This window comes from Anomalospiza imberbis, chromosome 9 (assembly GCF_031753505.1).
Source record: "Anomalospiza imberbis isolate Cuckoo-Finch-1a 21T00152 chromosome 9, ASM3175350v1, whole genome shotgun sequence".
NCBI lineage: Eukaryota > Metazoa > Chordata > Aves > Passeriformes > Viduidae > Anomalospiza > Anomalospiza imberbis.
Genome location: NC_089689.1, coordinates 30,727,470 through 30,747,010, shown reverse-complemented (window position 1 = coordinate 30,747,010; position 19,541 = coordinate 30,727,470). Strand labels below are relative to the sequence as shown.

The 19,541-nt window shown below is 51.1% G+C and overlaps 2 protein-coding genes and 1 long non-coding RNA gene across 10 annotated transcripts in view; 2 read left to right on the top strand and 1 right to left on the bottom strand.

The window, feature by feature from the left end:
• The window catches only part of LRRC7 (leucine rich repeat containing 7), a 107,391-nt gene extending 105,793 nt beyond the window's left edge, over positions 1-1,598 (top strand). For 6 of the 8 annotated variants that reach the window (XM_068198986.1, XM_068198981.1, XM_068198980.1 and 3 more), the window contains one exon: positions 248-1,597. The gene's annotated coding sequence lies outside the window, so the exon portion shown is untranslated. Of the gene's footprint in view, positions 1-247 lie in introns of all 8 variants that reach the window. The other 2 variants (XM_068198985.1, XM_068198984.1) reach the window with 2 other exon arrangements.
• A 1,276-nt stretch (positions 1,599-2,874) lies between these two features.
• Positions 2,875-18,242, bottom strand: LRRC40 (leucine rich repeat containing 40). The gene is made up of 16 exons (XM_068199020.1): positions 18,053-18,242; positions 16,223-16,404; positions 15,898-15,971; positions 15,090-15,219; positions 14,620-14,743; positions 14,234-14,376; positions 13,529-13,701; positions 12,710-12,800; positions 10,358-10,403; positions 9,537-9,645; positions 8,929-9,036; positions 7,762-7,872; positions 6,926-7,003; positions 6,564-6,749; positions 5,656-5,912; positions 2,875-5,124 (listed from the first exon to the last, which is right to left on the bottom strand). The coding sequence occupies exons 1-15, from the start codon at positions 18,207-18,209 to the stop codon at positions 5,807-5,809; spliced, it is 1,818 nt and encodes a 605-aa protein (XP_068055121.1). The 5' UTR covers positions 18,210-18,242; the 3' UTR covers positions 2,875-5,124; positions 5,656-5,806.
• On the top strand, positions 5,045-5,892 carry LOC137478892 (uncharacterized). The gene is made up of 3 exons (XR_011001859.1): positions 5,045-5,112; positions 5,222-5,670; positions 5,759-5,892. It is a non-coding gene; the product is annotated as an uncharacterized lncRNA (long non-coding RNA).
• Positions 18,243-19,541: the final 1,299 nt, after the last annotated feature.

Genomic DNA, 19,541 nt, shown 5'->3' with positions numbered 1-19,541 from the left:
AAGGAGTGAACTCCCTCTGGGAATGGGTGAGCTCCCTCTGGAATGGGATAACTCCCTCTGGAAGGAGTGAATTCCCTCTGGAATGGGTCGGGTTGGACAGGGCTTGGAGCAGCCTGGGACAGTGGAAGGTGTCCCTGCCATGGCAGGAGTTAAGCAGGGTGAGCTTCAAGGTCCTTCCCAGCCCAACCCATTCCATGGTTCTCTGATTCCAGCTTCCTCTGGAATGGGTGATCTCCCTTCAGAAAAGGTTAACTCCCTTTGCTTTGGCTCTTCCCTCGATTCCATGTGCACACACTACAGGAGAACACCGAGGACAGGCAGGTTTGGCTCACGGATGGAGGAAGGTTGTGATGGTGGCAGTAAAACTCCTTTTGTTGCTGCTAATTTAACTCGTTAATTTTTCATTTCAGACTCCCCATTGACATTGTTGTGTATTTTTCCCCCCTGCTCCAGGCCCTGGCGGGCCCTGCTCGGGATATTCCCATGGGTGAGGCTTTCTGGGAGCCCGGCCTGGAGTCCTGGAAAGGGATGGGCACAGACACATCCCAGGGAGCAGCAGGTGACCCCGAGCCAGCCCGGGAGGAGCATTCCCAGCACAGGGCCAGTGGGACAACTCCTCATATCCAAGTCCTGGGGCTGTTCCCAAGGGAGAATCCCAAAGCCCAGACTGTGCCCAGCTGCTGCTGCTTCAGGGGTGCCAGGGTCCAGCCTGGTTATCCCTGACAGCAAAATGGGAAAGCCCCCTGCAGGTGTTTTCAGGGGATCCCAGTGCCCTCGAGGAATGGCCAGGGGCTGAGGGACAGCTCTGGGATCACCTGCACCATTCCCACCCAAAATCCCACAGCCAAGGGTGCAGCTACAGCCCATGGGGATGTTCCACTTCTCCAAGAATTCCCAAACCTTCTCTCTCTGGCTGTGGGCAGCTGCAGGCCCAGGGAAGCCTCCAGGACCCTCCACCCCTAACAATTTCCCATTTTCCCAGTGCCAGCTCACAGTTCCCACCCAGGTGATGGCAAACCAGGAAAGTTCTCTGCCAGCTGTTCCCAAGAGCGACCATTTAACATCCTCAGATCCGGTTTCATGTTTTTCAAGGTATTGTTTAACACATCCACGTCTGCATCTGTGTTTGGTGGCAGTGCCAGCCCTGGGAGGGGACAGGGGGCCCCACACGGGGAGCAGGCAGGACCAGACTGAGGGTGAATGGGGCAGCTGAGAGCAGAGCCAAGGAAATCCAGGAAAAACCTGAGAAGGAAATGTCCAGGAGGTTGGTTTGCTGTTGGTAGTGAGCGCTTGGAGTGTAAAGATGTTAAAACCCTTGGTTAAAGCCCTTTCCAGGGCCTGAAGGGGCTCCAGGAGAGCTGCAGAGGGACTGGGGACAGGGCAGGGAGGGGCAGGACACGGGGAATGGCTTCACTGCCAGAGGGCAGGGATGGATGGGACATTGGGAATTGGGAATTGTTCCCTGGCAGGGTGGGCAGGGGCTGGGATGGAATTCCCAGAGCAGCTGGGGCTGCCCCTGGATCCCTGGCAGTGCCCAAGGCCAGGCTGGAGCAGCCTGGGACAGTGGGAGGTGTCCCTGCCAGGGCAGGGGTGGCACTGGAGGGGCTCGGAGGTCCCTTCCCCCCAGCCCATTCTGGGATGCCGGGACCCCTCTGTGCTGTATTTTAGCACTGAATTTCCTGATGCAATCAGAAATGCCTCTGCACAGGCGTGTGCACAGGGCTCTGAGGGGGAACGCGAGGACAGGGAATGCAAAACCAGGGAAATGACCCCACTCCAAAGGGATCAGCTGAGGGCAGGGCTCCGGGGAGGCCCCGGGTCCCGGGGGGATCAGGGTGTTCATTCCCAGGCGCTGCCCATGGATGAGGGATGTCCTGCTGGGACGCCCTGGCCAGGCAGAGCCTGTCCCACAGCAGCAGGGCAGGGGACAGGTCCCAGGACGGCTCAGGGGGTGACAGAGCTGCGGGGTCAGCACCCACCCTGGCAGGTTTTGGACATAAGTAAACACAGCAAGTCCCACCTCGGCACGAGGAAGAACTTCTTTCCCTGGGGGTGGCAGAGCCCTGACCAGCTGCCCACAGCGGACCTAGGGTTTCCCTCTCTGGGGACATCCCAACCCCACGCGGACACGTCCCCAGGCTGGGCTGGATGGTGTCCAGAGGTCCCTCCTGTGATTCTGTGAACTGGTGGGGTGTCACAGTTAGAATTTCCAAAGGAAATTGGGGATGCTGTGCCAGTTGGAGCTCCCTGCCCGTGCCCGTCCCTCGCCATCCCTTTGGAAGTGCACAGTTCCAGGGCTGTCCCTGGCAGGCAGGGCAGGCCCATCCCGTGCCCATACAACTTTCTGGGCAGCAGTTTGGACAGGATACGGATCCAGGGATCCACGGGGAGCTGGCCTGGCCCCGGAGCCACGGCCAGGCACAGCCGTGGTGCCACCACCCAACCCCAAAAGGCACCATTTGCAAATCGTGGATTTTCAAACCAAAAAAAAAAAAAAAAAAAAAAAAAAAAACACCAAACAAGAAAAAGCTCTTTGCCAATCCTCTCCCCGGCCGATTCCAGCTGATTTAGTGGAAGTGACTGGCTGACACCATGGCATGGGTCAGGATTCCCGGGGTTCTGGGCACTCCTGGCACAGCCCATGGCACAAGAGGTGGCACTGGGACCTTTCTGTGCCCTTGGGTGGCGGTGGCTGTGTCCCCTCCCTCCTTCCCTCCTCCTCCTCCTCCTCCTCCTCCTCCTCCCCGGGCAGGGCACTCGCTCATCACTTCGGTTTTCTACCTGTGAGTACTGTATCCAGTTCAGAACCAACAGCTTCCTTTAGTAAAGATTTTACCATTTTATAAAAGACATGTTTAATTATGATGGAGATGGCTGTATTGTAATTAATATTTTGAGATAATTGTGATTTTGAGCTTAAATTATATACAGAAATGGTCATTTTTGTATGTGTTCAAAGATTGCTATATTCCAGATGACTGTACTTTTCAGTTGAATTCCAGTATCCATGTAAATAAAGCTGAATGAGGAAATATTTACTACTTTATTAACATAGATTGTGAATGTACTTCATGTTTTTTGCAGTATAAAGACTTACCGAACTTGAAAGCTGCTTCATTTTATGTGCAAAAAGGTACTTCAAGAATTCTATTTTAAATCTATTGATTGAGTGCAATCAGCTCCTGTCCCTTGGCACATGCAGGTTGTCCCCTCCCCGTGCCCTGGAGGGCCTGGCCCGTGCTGTGGGGTTGCTGCATTTTGCAGCTGCTCTGCTGCAGAGGGAGCCCAGGGACTGAACCAATGCTGTGCAGTGCAGCAGAGCCATTTTCGGCTTTGCTGTACCCACCTTTTTCAGTATTTCCAAAAAAAAAAAAAAAAAAGTGTTTTGAATAACATTAAAAAGTCTCTTTATTGTATAAATAATAAAAACGTCACCTTATTGTAAGGCTTTTGGGTGGTGGTTTTTTTGGTTTGGTTTTTTTTTTTTTTTTCCCCGGCAGAAAGGAGGTTTCAGAGGGTGGGGAATGAGCCTGGAAAATTGGTTAACTCCCAACTGGGACTCTCCTGGTCCAGCTGCAGCCACTGGGAGACACCAACTATGGAAAGGGAGCGATGGAAATGGGGAAGAAAACTCAGGTTTGGCAGCTTTTGGGGCACATGTGTGGCAGGACAGACGTATGGAGGATGAATGCATGGAAGAAATGGATGAAAGGAATAATGCACAAAGGACAAAATGTATGGAAACAAAAAGGGGCAGGGTGAGGGCAGCAGCAGTTCCATCATCCAAGGAGCTCCAGGTGTCCCCTGCTGTCACTGCACACCCGCCCTGTCATCTGCTTCCCACAGGACAGATCCTGCCCTTCCCATTCCCACTCCCCAAAACCCTTTCCCAGCCAGGTCAGTGACACCCATTTCCTGCAGCCAGGACCACGTTCTGGTCCCCTCCCTGGGGACACGGGGAGGTGCAGCTGGGCCTGAGCCCCCCGAGCCATCCCTGCTCCAGCTGGAAGGCAATTCCCACAACTGGGGAGCTGAGGGTGAGCTCAGAGTGCTCTATGTTCATCTGGACACGTTCAAAAGCTGGGAATTTTAGTGAGGAACTGTATAAAATCCTGCCGTGTTGCAGAACCTCCAGGGCTGGAGCGAGTCCAGGGAAGGGAACGGAGCTGGGAAGGGGCTGGAGAATCCCTGATGGAGCTGGGAAGGGGCTCAGCCTGGAGAAAAGGAGGCTCAGGGGGCCCTTGTGGCTCTGCACAGCTCCTGACAGGAGGGGACAGCCAGGGGGTCGGGCTGTGCTCCAGGGAACAGGGACAGGAGGAGAGGGAACGGCCCCAGGCTGGGCCAGGGCAGGCTCAGGGTGGACACCAGCAGGAATTTCCCCATGGAAAGGAGGGTCAGGCACTGGAGGCTGGTGGAGCCTCACCCACAGCACGATTACTATTAAAGGTATCACCTGCAGGACATTTGGAAGTGTGTCTGAACAAGAGAAGTTCTCAATGCTCCCATCTACAGAGCTCAGTTACAGCTTGAAGGACCCAAAGCAGACATCCAAGGGGAACATTTATTGTCTCAGCACAGCACCAGCCCCATTTTCACTCAAGTGAGCCCTGCTTACACCTGGGGCATCTCTCAGCACCTCACAGCTCAAGCACTCAACCTCACTCTCACCAGGAGACAGTTCAGGGGACAGCAGTGAAACAAGGGGGAACAGGAATACAAAACCCACAGTGTTCCCTTCTGCCTTTGGCCCCAATGCTTTGGTGGTGAGAACTCTCTCCTGAGCCCAGCTCAGCTGCAGGAAGCACCATGGCTATGCTGAAGGCAGGTTTCCTTGCTGTCCTTTATTACAAACAGTGTAAACAGAGTGGTGTGGGATGATGAAATCCCTGCTGGAACATGCAGAGGGCAGGGAATGTTCCACAGCTGGGTTCTTAGCACTGGGCAGACTCCCAGCCAGGAGCAGAAGGATGGAAGCAGTGGAGCCCAGGGGTGCTGGTGGGACAGGGGGTACCTGGCTGCTCCTGTGGTGCTGGAATGGGGCTCTGCAGGTGTTCCAGCAGTGCAGCTGTGCCCTTGGCCAGGCCAGGCTCAGGAGGGAATGCCCAGGCTCAGGTGGGAATGCAGCTCCAAAGGTATTCCAGCACAGCAGCCATGCCCTTGGCCAGGGCTGAAGTGGGAATGGCCAGGGCTCAGGGCTCAGGAGGGAATGGCCAGGGCTCAGGAGGAGTACCCAGGCTCAGGAGGAGAGTCCAGGCTCAGGAGGAGAGCCCAGGCTCAGGAGGGAATGCGGCTCCGCAGGTACTCCAGCACGGCATCCGTGCCCTTGGCCAGGGCTGAAGTGGGAATGGCCAGGGCTCAGGGCTCAGGAGGGAATGGCCAGGGCTCAGGGCTGAGGAGGGAATGGCCAGGGCTCAGGAGGAGTACCCAGGCTCAGGAAGAGAGCCCAGGCTCAGGAGGGAACGCGGCTCCGCAGGTACTCCAGCATGGCAGCCGTGCCCTTGGCCAGGGCTGAAGTGGGAATGGCCAGGGCTCAGGGCTCAGGAGGGAATGGCCAGGGCTCAGGGCTGAGGAGGGAATGGCCAGGGCTCAGGGCTGAGGAGGGAATGGCCAGGGCTCAGGGCTGAGGAGGGAATGGCCAGGGCTCAGGAGGAGTACCCAGGCTCAGGAGCAGTGCCCAGGCTCAGGAGGGAACGCGGCTCCGCAGGTACTCCAGCACGGCAGCCGTGCCCTTGGCCAGGGCTGAAGTGGGAATGGCCAGGGCTCAGGGCTCAGGAGGAATGCCCAGGCTCAGGAGCAGTGCCCAGGCTCAGGAGGGAATGCGGCTCCGCAGGTACTCCAGCACGGCAGCCGTGCCCTTGGCCAGCACGGCGGCGCGGGGCGTGCGGAACGGGTTCCCTTCCAGCAGCAGGCTCCTGCAAACGGGGACGAGTTACTGGGATAAATCTCCTTGTACCCACACACTCATCCACTGCGTGCAGCTTTCTGAGGCCTTTGAAATTCCTGGGGAGTGCCCCTTCTGTGCTGCTAAAGGAGTTTGGGTTTCTGCCTCCCTCGTTCTCAGCAGCTGAGCTTTGAGACGGCCGAGTTTTAATTTATGCTGACAAATCAGTGGGGGTGTAGCCCACACCCCACTCCTTCAGCCTCTGCCAGCAGCAGCGAGAAGAGAACTTCTGGAATATAGAAACAGAATTCCAGAGTGGCTCAGGCCAGAAGGGAGCAGTGGGGCCAGCTGGTCCAACCTCCCTGCTCGACGGGAGGTGCACCAGCAGCGTGACCGGGAGCACAGGAAATGCCACCCCCCAAGGCTCCACCACACGCTTCACACAACCCCCAGACCCTCAACATCAGCTCTAATTGATGAAACAACTGCCACAATTCTCTGCAATACTGAGAAATTAGGGAAGAGATTATGGAAGAAATTGCCCTGTTCTACAGGTGGGCAGAGAGACCCTTTTTGGGCAAACCCAACACCCTGCCAATGGGTGCTTCTTCCTCTGGCAAACACTCCCTGAAGGACTCAGACAGCAAATGTGTTTATAAGCAGGCCCCCTGACCCCACACACCTGAGGTTCTCACAGTTGCCCAGCTCTGGGGGCACCTGGAGGAGGTCATTGTTCTGCAGGTCCAGCGTTCCCAGCTTGTCCAGCCCCTTCAGCTGCACGGGGTCGAGGGATCCCACCTGGTTGTTGCTGAGCAGGATGGTCTCCAGGGCTGGGAGGTGATACAGGACACTGGGAAACACCTTAAATCTTCAGGAAGAGAAAGGAGGGATAGTCAGGAACAGGATATTCAAAGGAGAAGCACTTCATGGGAGCTCCCAGCTCTTTGAAGTGGCTCCTTGTTCTCACATCACAGGAAAATTGTGTCAAACTCAGCCCAGCTCTTTTTAATTATTGTATTAAACAAAATCTGAAGAGCTGCTCACCTATTAAAAGCAAGATTTATTGTGTGCAGTCTTTTCAGTGCCTCCATTTCCTCAGGCAAGGCTGTCAGAACATTGTTTCTGTTATCAGAGAAAGGAAAAACAACAAGCACTAAACTTAGTCAGGGTTTGGTTGAGAATTCCCAGATCAGCTACACAGTCTGGGGCCAGTTCACTGCCTCATAACAGGGGCAAGAGCACGCCAGGGATTCCCATTTCTGCCAGGAGGACACTCCAAGCCTGTCCCCTAAAGATTCCCAAGTATTCCCAAGCAGCCACCAACTGCACACACCTGCCTGGAAATTTAGCTCCTTGTTCCCAGAGAAAAGCTTATCAAAGTGCCCAGACCCTGGAGCCAAAGTGAATCCATCAGGTCACTCCAAAGCTCCCCAAAACCAATGGATTAAGCTAATCCTGATCCAGGAGCATTTCTCAGGAATAAGAGGAGGCAAGGTGACAACAAGGAACCATCTCTCGCCTCTCCTTCCAGCAGTGCAACAAAAGCTGCATCTTCCCTGTCCTAATTCCCAGGATATTTTTTTTTTGGTGTGGTTTTCTTCTGGGGGGTTGTGGGAGTGTTTTGGAATAGCAACATCTCAGAACCCTTCTCTGAGTGAGGCAGGATCTCTCCTCCAGCAAGTCTCAGAAACGGTCCGTTTCTTTTTGTGTCTTCTTTAAGCAAGGCCCAAATTTGAGGCCACGTCCTAATCTGGCTCTGGCACGGAGAGATTTTGGGAGTGAGATGATTTCAGTGCTGCCATCCCACTGGAACAGATGGCTGCTTTAGGGAGGCAGGCAAAGAAGTTCCCAGGCAAGGAAGTGCAAAGCACATCACCAACCTGAGATCCAAATGTGTCAACTTCTGGAGCAGGCACAGCCCCGAGGAGATGGAGGAGATTTTGTTGAAGCCCAGGCTGACGTCACAAACTGAGTCTTTCAGCTCCACAAGCCTGAAGCACAAAAGGAACACCCTCTCACTGTGGAAGCTCGTGGTTGTTTTGGAAGCTATTAGAAAACCTGATTTATTCTGCAAATCAAGGACACGTGTTTTTTCTGAAGGGATTTTGGGGAGATCATGCAATGTCACCTGTGAGAGCTGCTGCTCCTCCAGCCTTACATGTGGGGTAAGGCGAAGCTCAAATCATTTATCTGCAGTTACCAGATTGCATTTTCTCTCACAAACATTGCTACCAAAGCCTCCTCAGTAAATGCAGTCAGGAGCTGTTTCAGAAACCACGGCACAGGTGACATCACTGCCACCTCCTGCCCTGGAGATGTTTTAACACAGACTTTACCCACCTTCCCCTGCAGCCAAAAAACCTGACCAAAAATCCTATTTTCTCCCATCCTTTGTTTCTGCTCCCCTGTGGTGCTGTTACAGACTCTGGGAGTACCTGCTGCTGCTTGCAGGAGGTTATTTACTGTACTAACACGCTTTGGTGTAAAGGTTTTCACAGCTCAAAAAGTTCTCTGTTGAACCCCTCCAACAGAATCTCTGGCTCAGCCCTGAAACAAGAGGCAATCAAATGAGAAAACTCTCCTGTCTGGATTGGCATGGAATGGAATTCTCAGGCAGCTGCACACTCCCCCACACCCATCCCAGGGAATTCAGCAGCCCCTCACGCAGTGACACAGCATGGGATGCACAAGCAGCAGCTTCCAACACTGAGTCTCTTGAAGCCTTTTTGTCCCTCTGGGATTGCACCTGCCCGAGCTGTCTGTGCCAGAGGTCCAGTGTTCAGCACACTTGGGAATAAACTGTCCTCAAAAACCACTGTGGATGATTTTTTGGGGCTCCCAGAGACACAGGAACCGTCCTCCTGACACAGAGGGATTATTGGTTCCCAGCAGTGCCAGGGAAAGCTTTTCCTTGGCTGTGGCTGGCCCCACAGCCCCCCTGCACACGAGTGCCTCCCCACACTGGGATCTGTGTGCACCAACAGCTCGGGGGGAGAACAGCATGCTGGGGAGCAAATCCCAGCTGGGAATGGCCTTCCCAGCAGTACCTTGGGGGGATCTCCCTGAGCTGGTTCTTGCTGAAGTTCACGGTGGCCACGGGATTGGCGCCCACGGCATCGAACACGGCCTCGGGGATCTCGGCAGCCTGCTTGTCACTGGGACAGGAGTGACACCAATTAACCACTGCCTGCTCATCAGCAGGGCACTTCCACCTTCTTCTAGAGAAGATGAAGAGCAGAACACAGGGAACAGCTGCAGAAAACCCCCAGCGCTGCCCCATGCCACCAAACTGGATTTTTTCCCCTTTCCCAACCCTTCCAGGTCCATTTAAGGAATAACTGAGCAGGCACTCCCCTGCCATAAGATGTTCTGGGGCTCAGTGAAAATCATAAAGAGCTTCAAAGGCACTAAAAGCACCTGCTGGGATTCAGCACTTCAGTGAGTTACTGCAGAATATCTGATAATACAAAAAATAATTCAAACCCCACAACCTAAATCTGCCCTCTCCCAAGCACAGGAATTAAAGGGAAAAATGCCCACATGCAGCAGGGTTTGTGGACAGCTTGGTGTATAATGATGGTGGGGGAAAAAACCCACAAGCATAAAATAGGACAGTGTTCTTACAGCTTCAGGAATGGGCAATATTCCCAAATACCTGTATTCCAATAATTTCAGTGTGGTTATGGCGTGGATGTTGACCTTGGACTGGCTGGGAAGAGTCATGGCTGTCACAGGAGGCTCTTCATTGGGGCCAGGTCCATCATCTGGGGACACCAGAGGGGTGCAGGGACACAGCTGAGCTGCCGTGCATGGCCCCGGGCAGCTGCCACCACCCCCCTCTAATCCTGCTCTACCGTGGCTCAACTCAAGATCATCAGATTCAGATTATTTCAATCATTTCCTAATAAAGGTTTTTTACCATCTTGGATTTGGGGGTTCTTTGAGGGTGGAGGAGGGAGAAGGGTTGACCTGGACTTTGTCAAGCAGGGGAGGGAGCACTGGAGATGTGATTCTGTGAGGCTCTGCTCTGTGGGGCAGGGAGCTGCAAACTACAAAAAACAGGGAATTCTGACTGGAAATGATGGCCTAGAGCAGCTTTATCCACACTGGCACATCTGACCACAACTTCAGTTAAAGCATTAATATTTACAAACCCTCCTCTATGAAGTTCCTTCTGATTACTCCCCACAATCCACATGAAAAAGCTCCTGCACGCCTGAAATGGGAATCCCCATCCAGCTGAGCAGGGTGACTCCGGGTTGGTAAAGGATAATCCTCAATTCAGAATGTTTATTATTCAGTATTAGCTAATAGGATCAGAAACTGAAATATCACAGCAAACTGTTGAGTAAAGGAAATTACTGCTGCAGGATAACTGGGGGGACTTGGATTTAAACAACCGTCTTCCCTAAATTCTAATTTACTTTAATTTCTGAGAATATTCTCTTTAAAATGAAGTGGAAGAAAGCAACATACCTTGGATTTTGCTTCTCAGGTATTTCAGCAGTTCCTGGGTGCCTTTCTTTAAAAAAGAAACAAACCCCAAGTCACTCAGCAGTATTTCTGCAGCTGGGGGGACAATGCAGAGGGACAATGCCAGCACACAGGTGGAGCCCACAGCACTCCTGACTAAAAATCCCACTGAAAATCCCACAGCAGCTTGGGAACTTGCTTAGTCATCATTTTGTTTATTCCAGCTGAACATTTCTGATCCTGCATCACAGCCTCGGGCTTCACTTCTGTAGCTCCTTATGTGAAGATTTTTGCCACTTCCAAGAGCAAGTTAAAAAGTTCCAATGAGCTTAATTTTCCCTTTATAAAGCTCCAGCACAATTTGCTGTGGAGAACACATTTACAGTTTGTCAGTGAAGCTGACTGCCCATTGTTCTGCTACTTTATCATAGCCCAAATCACAAACTCTGGGAAAATCATGGCAGTTTGCATCATTTGCAGGGATTTTTAACAGCTCCAAAGATTCCCCTCAGTCCTCTCACAGCAACTCCCAGTGGTCAGACACAGCTGCCACCTGCACAAACCTGTGGGTAGTGAAGCCCAGTCTCCTCTGCACTGTTTGTTTTAGGGGAAAGGCAAGTTTGGGGGATGATTTTACAGGTTTCAGAAGCGGGGACTGACCTGAAGTGCTGGATGTGAATGAACATTTCTCACTCCAGCTGACACAGCCTAGGAGACTGGATGAACACAGAGGGATGAAGGGAATGTGGATGGTGGAAAAGGAGGGAATTGCCACAAGGGGACCGGCAGGGAGAGTGGGGCTGTGCTGAGCATGGCAAGGGAAGCCAACAGGGAACAAGCTGGGAAGTTGTGAGGGAAAGGTGAAGGTCAAACTGAAATCTCAGTAACAGAGGTGTGGGAAGGAAAGCAGAGAGCAGGGTAAAGCTCCAGAGCCAAGTAATGGCATGGGAGTTAACAAAAACAGACCAGGATTTACCAGAAATCAACTGGAAATTCATCAAGAGCCAGGAATGGGGTTGGGACTGGAATGAGGCCTGAGGAAGAGAAGGTGAGCTGGGCAAGGCTGGAGAAGGGAAGAGAAGAATCTGCTGCTCCTCTGCACTCGCCCCACTCCTTTATCTCACTATCCACCTGCTCCAAGCAATGCCTGGGGAGTCCTAAAGCTCCTCCACCAATTCCTCCTCTAAATCAAGTGGAAAAAATCCGGCCAGGCAGAGAAAATCGCAGCCACGTGAATTTACAGTGCTGGTGATGGATCCAGGCAGCACAAACAGAGCGTGGCCTGACGGGCTCCTCGTGCCTGGCCTTTGCCCCAGGTGGGAAACACAGCCCAGGAGTGACAATTGCAGCTGAAGCAGCAAATCCTCAGTAATCCAGGGAACAGCAGAACTCCAGCCTTCCTGACTCAGACTCCTTCCCAGGAGCACTTTGGACAAGTGCTCATTAACTCAGGGCACACTCTGCTCCCTCAGCCAGGCACACGAGGGTTTCCCTCTCCTGACACATGTTACAGATTTCATTGCAACACAGACTTGTCAGCTCTGCTTATTTTTGGAGCATCCCAGTGCTTTGGGAACACTGATTTTACAAGCCTGGCAAAGGCACAGAAGTAGGAATGTACAGCACCACTGAGGAGAGGGGCCTGCCAGGGAAAAAAATCACAAGGAATTGTGCAGCAGGAGTGGTGCCCAGGCTCCAGCCTCCCTGCTGCCCTAAGGACTCCTTTTCCTGGGAACAACTCACACCCTCCCCTTGCTGCCTTCCTACAAGAGAACAGAGCACTGAATCCCAGATCCTTCATTAAGACAAGACCTCAAAGCCCATCCCATCCCATCCCATCCCATCCCATCCCATCCCATCCCATCCCATCCCATCCCATCCCATCCCATCCCATCCCATCCCATCCCATCCCATCCCATCCCATCCCATCCCATCCCATCCCATCCCATGGCAGGGACATCTCCCACTCTCCCAGGCTGCTCCAGCCCCAGTGTCCAGCCTGGCCTTGGACATTCCAGGGATCCAGGGGCAGCCACAGCTGCTCTGGGCACCTGTGCCAGGGCCTGCCCACCCTGCCAGGGAACAATTCCTAATTCCCATCTATCCCTGCCCCTTGTCCTGTCCCTCCATCCCTGTCCAAAGTCTCTCTCCATCTTTCCTGCAGCTCCTTCAGGTCCTGCAAGGCCACACTGAGGTCACCCCAAAGCTTCTCCTCTCCAGGTGAACAATCCCAGCTCTCCCAGCAGAGCTGCTCCATCCCTCTGCTCATCCTGGAGCCTCCTCTGGACCCTCTCCAGCAGCTCCAGGTCCTTCCAGTGCAGATGTCCACACACACATCCAAACCCCAGTGCTCACTTGCAGCAGGTCTCTCCGAATGGTTCTCAAAGGATTTCCCTCCAGGGCCAGGAATTTCAGCTGAGGGAGGTTCCCCAGGGTGTAAGGCAACCTGCAGAGGGAAACAACTGATTGATTCCAAAGCAGCTCCAAAACAACTGCTGAAGAATGTGCAGTGGCTGGTCAGAGGGGAACCTGAAGCTCAGGTTCAAAGGAAAAGATGCAGGATCCCACATTAATTTAGGTTGGAAAAGTTCTCCCACACCATCAAGTCCAAGCTCTGCCCAATCCCCACCTTGTCCCCAGTCCAGAGCTCTGAGTGACACCTCCAGCCCTTCCTCAGACACCTGCAGGGATGGGGACTCCAAACCTCCCTGGGCAGCCCCTGCCTCCAGTGCCTGACCCCCTTTTCCATGGGGAAATTCCTGCTGGTGTCCACCCTGAGCCTGCCCTGGCCCAGCCTGGGGCCGTTCCCTCTCCTCCTGTCCCTGTTCCCTGGCAGCACAGCCCGACCCTCCGGCTGTCCCCTCCTGTCAGGAGCTGTGCAGAGCCACAAGGGCCCCTGAGCCTCCTTTTCTCCAGGCTGAGCCCCTTCCCAGCTCCCCCAGCCCCTCCTGGGGCTCCAGACACACCCCAGCTCCCTCAGCTGCTCCTCACAGCACTCCCAAGTCACACCTAAGCCACAGGCAGAACAGGGAACATTTCACAAGTCCCACTTTGATCTCAGCAATCCCACAACACACAGAGGGCTCCTTCATTTCCTGAGTCATTCCTCAAGTGCCCCTCCCAGGGAAGGAAGGAGCTGCCACCACCCAGCCCCAGCCCAGGTGCCACTATTACCTACTGATGTCATTGTTGGCTAGGTCGAGTCTCTCCAGCTTCTGCAGCACCGTGATCTCCTCGGGCACTGCCTTGATCTTGTTGTCCCTGAGCTCCAGCACACACAGGGAGCTCAGCTGTTTCAGATTCTCTGCATTCAGGATTTCAATCTGATTCTCCCCAGCGTGTAATTCCTGTGGGAACAAAGAGCACCCCAACTGTGGTAAAATTACTTCATAATTTATCTCCTAAACAGTGACATCAACAGTCATCAGTATGATGATGTGGAGAATATGGACATCTTGATTCCCTTTCATCTGCCTACAAAATACCTGGATATAACTGGATTATGTTAAGAGGTAAAACAGTGTGTTTACTCCATAGTTATGAAGAAAATATGATAATGAACAAAGTGAATTTATCCAGAAAAAGTCCCCCGAGATAAAAACCAACTGTTGCAGGCAATATTAGGTCCAGCTTTCAGTCATTCCTCTCCTAAACACTTTTTATTTTCCAAATCTGGAAAGTCCTGCAAATTCATCTTTCAAAAGGCTGAATAATGAGGGCAGGAAGAGAAGTTGCACGTTAAACAGAGTTCTAAACACAGAGCTGTCTTCTGGTTTTGATCACAGCACCTCACAAAAAAAGCTGGTGTTTAAAGTAACTGTCCTTGTTTCAAAGTTTACAGCAAATGCATTTCCAGCAGAGCAGCCATTCCAAGCTCACCTTCAGTAACTTGCAGGAGGGAAGCTCTGGCAAGGAACGCAGTTTGTTTTTCCTCAGGTAAAGCTGCTCCAGGGATGCCATGGTTGCTAATTTAGGAGGTACTGTTTCCAGGTAATTTTTGGTACAATCCAGTTGCCTCAAGCCTGTGGAAATCAATGTCCAGTGGCAAACAGAAAGAGGAGAAGATAATAGCATCATTGTCCTGGGGTTTAATTTAAAATAAACACAACACCATTCTGCCAAACAGATTCTAGAAGTAATAACTCTGATTTTCTTGAAGAAACAGTAACTCTTTAAGGATCTATTTTAAAACCCTGCTCTGTATTGTTGAACATAAGCACAGCACCGGCTGTTTGCCATTTAATAACCCAAGGAAAGTGATTTACTTTTCATGGCACTGAGATCCGCAGGCAGCTCCTTGAGCTGGTTACAGGCCAGGTTGAGCCGCACCAAGTTCACCAGCAGAGCAAAACTGGTGGGGATGGCTGTGAGCTGGTTGTTGGACACATCCTGCACATGGAAACAGAGAGAGAGACATGAGAGGTGTCTGAAACATCCCAGGAGTGCTGCTAGTGCAAAGTTAATTAGTGGCAGAACAGAAAAATTAGATGGCTGACAACTGGCACAAGTGTGAGAGAAGAAACAACTCCCCCAGGACTGACAGATCACTGGGGATTTCAGCTTTCCCAAAATATGTCAAACCAAGAGCAAACTAAAAACAAACCCCACCATGCAGTAACTGACATCAGAACAGCCACTGGAATAGTCACCAAGCTCTGCCACTGAATCCCAGGGATTTTTAACTAGCATATAAACCCCTTCCAAACACAGAAACAGGTCTGAAGCTGTGCTTTACCAGCTCCTCCAAGCTGAGGAGCTGCCCCAGCCCCTCGGGCAGCTGGCTCAGCTCGTTGTGCTGCACCAGGAGGCTCCTCAGACGGGGCAGCTGCAGCAGCTCCTCCGGAAGGCTCCTCAGTTTGTTGTGGCTGGGGTGGAAACATGGAACACAAAGGGGAAGGAAAAACACTCAGGAGTTTCCAGGAATGTAACTGCACACAGATCATTTGTGTGCCACAGCCTGCTGGTCAGGACACTGCCGCCTCTAAGGAAAACCTGGTTCATGGGAACAATTGATTAACTTTATTTATTTGTTCAAGAACACTTTTAATCCTACTCTGAATTTACAACATCCCCAGGTTTTTTTGTTTATGTACCTCACACACGCAGTGGGTAGCATAACCTCTCCTTGTGCACAAATTTACAAAATTACCCCAGTAAACAGAAGATTCTGAACCTTCCAGCACAAACAAGATCTACACAGTTATTTACACTGTGCATTATTCATGACTGGAAATGTTTTATCCTCAGAACTGCCAGACTGAAGCAAATGAATGCAAATAAATATTTTGTGTATCATTATTCAGAATATCACTGTTTGCACCTTCCAAGCAATTGTGACTTTGAATATCAGTGAAAACAATTTCTAGAAACCCAAGGCCACCAGTCTTGATCCAAAATGGATAATATAACATATATAATATATAATAATACTTTACAGTGAGTAATCAGGAATTAACTTTTTGAAAGAAAGGTTGCTATCCTGCAATCTTTCACTCATACCCGAAAGTCACTGCAGCATTTCTTGCTCTGTAACATGGCCTTACCTGACATCGAGTTTCTGAAGATTTTCAAGTTGCCCTAAAGCAGAAGGAAGTGATGTCAGCTGATTGTCATGCACCTGGAAAAGAGAGGTTTCAGGACACAGTTACTAATTTGTACCTTGGAGGGGCTTTTTTCAGGCCTCCCCACCAGTAAGAATTCCTCCCCGGTATCCCATCTCTCTGTGCCCTCTGGCAGTGGGAAGCCATTCCCCCTTGTCCTGCCACTCCACGCCCCTGTGAAATGAATACACCAGGGAAATGGAAAACAAAGATCCAGGAACGTTTCCCCATGTCCTACAGGGAAGCACCAAGGGATGCCTGTACTCACGTCCAGCATGGTGAGGGCAGGCAGCAGCTGCACATCCTCCGAGAGGCTCTGCAGCTTGTTGGAGGCCAGGATCAGCTTGGTCAGGTCCGTCTGCTCCCACCAGCGATCGGCAGCTCCGAAGGACAGGTTCTGCTGGGCTTCCTCCGGCGTGTCCAGGTTGATCCTCCACACGTGCTCGGGCACTGCAGCACAAACACAGCCACCCGCTGAACCCCGCAGGTGTCTGCTCCAAGATTTCACTGTCAGAGGGCTTTTGTGGGTAAAATCACGGAGTGGGCTGGGCTGGAAGGGACCTTAATACCAACTAGTTCCAACCCTTCTGCCTTGGGGGATGACATACATAGAGATAGATAAATATATATGGATGTATACGGGCATGTACACACGTGTGTACATATATAAAAACATACACAACATCCCTAAATATATCTATACATGGACACATATATATAAAATACACACATCCCTACATATATCTATATATATCTATACATGTGCACATATATATAAAATACACACATCCCTACATATATCTATATATATCTATACATGTGCACATATATATAAAATACACACATCCCTACATATATCTATACATGTGCACATATATATAAAATACATACATCCCTAAATATATATAACTATACATGTGCACATATATATAAAATACACACATCCCTAAATATATATATATATATATACATGGGCACATATATATAAAATACACACATCCCTACATATATATATATATACATGTGCACATATATATAAAATACACACATCCCTACATATATATATATATACATGGGCACATATATATAAAATACACACATCCCTAAGTATATATATATATACATGGGCACATATATATAAAATACACACATCCCTAAATATACCTATACATGGGCACATATATATAAAATACACACATCCCTAAGTATATATATATATACATGGGCACATATATATAAAATGCACACATCCCTACATATATATATATATATACATGGGCACATATATATAAAATACACACATCCCTAAATATATATACACACATGCACACATATATATATAAAATACACACATCCCTAAATATATATATATACACATGCACACATATATATAAAATACACACATCCCTAAATATATCTATACATGCACACGTATATGTAAAATACACACATCCCTAAATATATATATACACATGCACACGTATATATAAAATACACACATCCCTAAATATATATATACACACATGCACACATATATATATAAAATACACACATCCCTAAATATATATATACACATGCACACGTATATATAAAATACACACATCCCTAAATATATATATATACACATGCACACGTATATATAAAATACACACATCCCTAAATATATCTATACACATGCACACGTATATATAAAATACACACATCCCTAAATATATCTATACACATGCACACGTATATATAAAATACACACATCCCTAAATATATCTATACACATGCACACGTATATATAAAATACACACATCCCTAAATATATCTACACATGCACACGTTTATATAAAATACACACATCCCCATAGTCACTCTCCGGTGCATTGTGTTCTAGAGACATTGCTGCGGAGCTATCAACACCAAGCCGACGGGAACATGCCAGAAACAGACAACAGCTAGCCGACGGCGAGCAGACGGCGCTCCCCGGGAGCCGCTCCCGCCCCGCCCGCAGCCCCGCGGGCTCCCCGGCAGCAGCCCCGCGGGCTCCCCGGCAGCAGCCCCGGCGAGCTGCGGGGCAGGAGGGCCCCGCGGGCCGGCTGGGCTCACGCACCCTCGGTGAGGCCGCGTCCCGCCAGGCTGAGCTGCCCGCTGCGCCGCGCCAGGCGCAGCAGCCCCTGCGGCACCGCCGGCGCCGGCTCGGCCGCCCGCCCGAAACCCGGCGCTGCGCCGCCGCCGCCGCCCGCCCGCGCCCGCCGAGCCGCCGCCATCCCCGACACAGCCCGAGCGCGGCCGGGGCCGGGCCGGGGCCGGGGCCGAGCCGCAGCCGCTCGCCCGCCGCCGGAGCCGGGGCCGGAGCCGCCCGCAGCCGGAGCCGGAGCCGCCCGCCCGCCTGGCAGGCGGGGCCCCGCGGGCGGAGCCGGCCCGGCCCCGGTGCCGCCATTTGCCGCCCCGCCGCGCCGAAATGGAGCCCCGGAGCGCGGGGTGCTGGACGCGGACACACGAGGAGCAGCAAACGGAGCGGCGCTTTCGCATCGGTCTATTGGTTTTGCTACGCTGCAGCCTCCTGGGGGCTGCGGGTGGCTGGGCGCGATGAGCTGCAGGGTGTGTTCCAACCTCAGCAGAATCTCAGGGTGGGTTTGGCTTGGGAGGGATCCCATGGCTGGGCTGGAATGAGAGGATATTCAAAGTCACAATAGCTTGGAAGGTGCGAAGAGTGATGTTCTGAATAATCATACACGAAATATTCCACAGCTCCCACTGTGCCAGGCTGCTCCAAGCCCCAGTGTCCCGCCTGGCCTTGGACACTTGCAGGGATCCTGGGGCAGACGCAGCTTCTCTGTGCCAGGACTTCCCCATTGTGAAAAATGCATACTTTATGATTGGCTTTTCGCAAATATTACAATGAATATTATATGTGTAATGTTAGAAAATTACGCTGTATTAATTCTCTTAAGTAGTGTGTTAAATATAGTTTTAGGTTACAACATAATGTTAAAATAGAAACTCTGCAATATAGGATTTTTTTTACTAGCTCAAGCAAGAGATGACAGAATCAAGAAACTTCGCACAGAGATGGCAGCGACGGGCCCATAAAGAGTTACAGCCTCCTTATCAGAAAAGACAAACATCCTTCCTCCTTCTCTCCATCTCCATGGAACCACCAGGATTAAGAAGTTGACAAAAACCAGAAAAGTTCTTAATTTGCAGGGAATTTATGCACCATGTATGAGATACAGGAACGTGCAACAGGCTGTTGCTTTTAAGGGTTATTCCTTTGCTCACAAGGCAGCTCAGTGCCCAAAAACATCCGGACGTCCGTAATTCTTTGCTTTTTATTGTCTTGTAATTGTCCTAACTCTAAATTTTCATTACTCTAATTGTATTACTATTTTTACAACTATTGTCTTATTATTAAACTTTTAAAATTTTCAAAACCAAGTGCTTGGCAAGTATTTCACACCCACCGTCCCAGGGAAGGATTCCCCCGCAGTGTCCCATCTAAACCAGCGCGTGGAGCCAGCCCCGTGCCTGCAGATCGCACCAGCAGCTCCCAGTGAGCGGAAAATGCTGGCGAAGGAACGCGGTCCCACGCTGGATTG

What these genes read in the sequence shown, in the direction of transcription:
- LRRC40 (XM_068199020.1), bottom strand. Translation starts at nt 18,209, where the DNA reads ATGGCGGCGGCTCGGCGGGCGCGGGCGGGCGGCGGCGGCGGCGCAGCG. An exon ending in CTGCCCTCACCATGCTGGAC is followed by an intron (nt 15,972 to 16,222) that starts GTGAGTACAGGC and finishes TCTCTTTTCCAG; the next exon opens with GTGCATGACAATCAGCTGAC. An exon ending in CTCAGGGAGATCCCCCCAAG is followed by an intron (nt 7,873 to 8,928) that starts GTACTGCTGGGA and finishes TTTGTGCTTCAG; the next exon opens with GCTTGTGGAGCTGAAAGACT.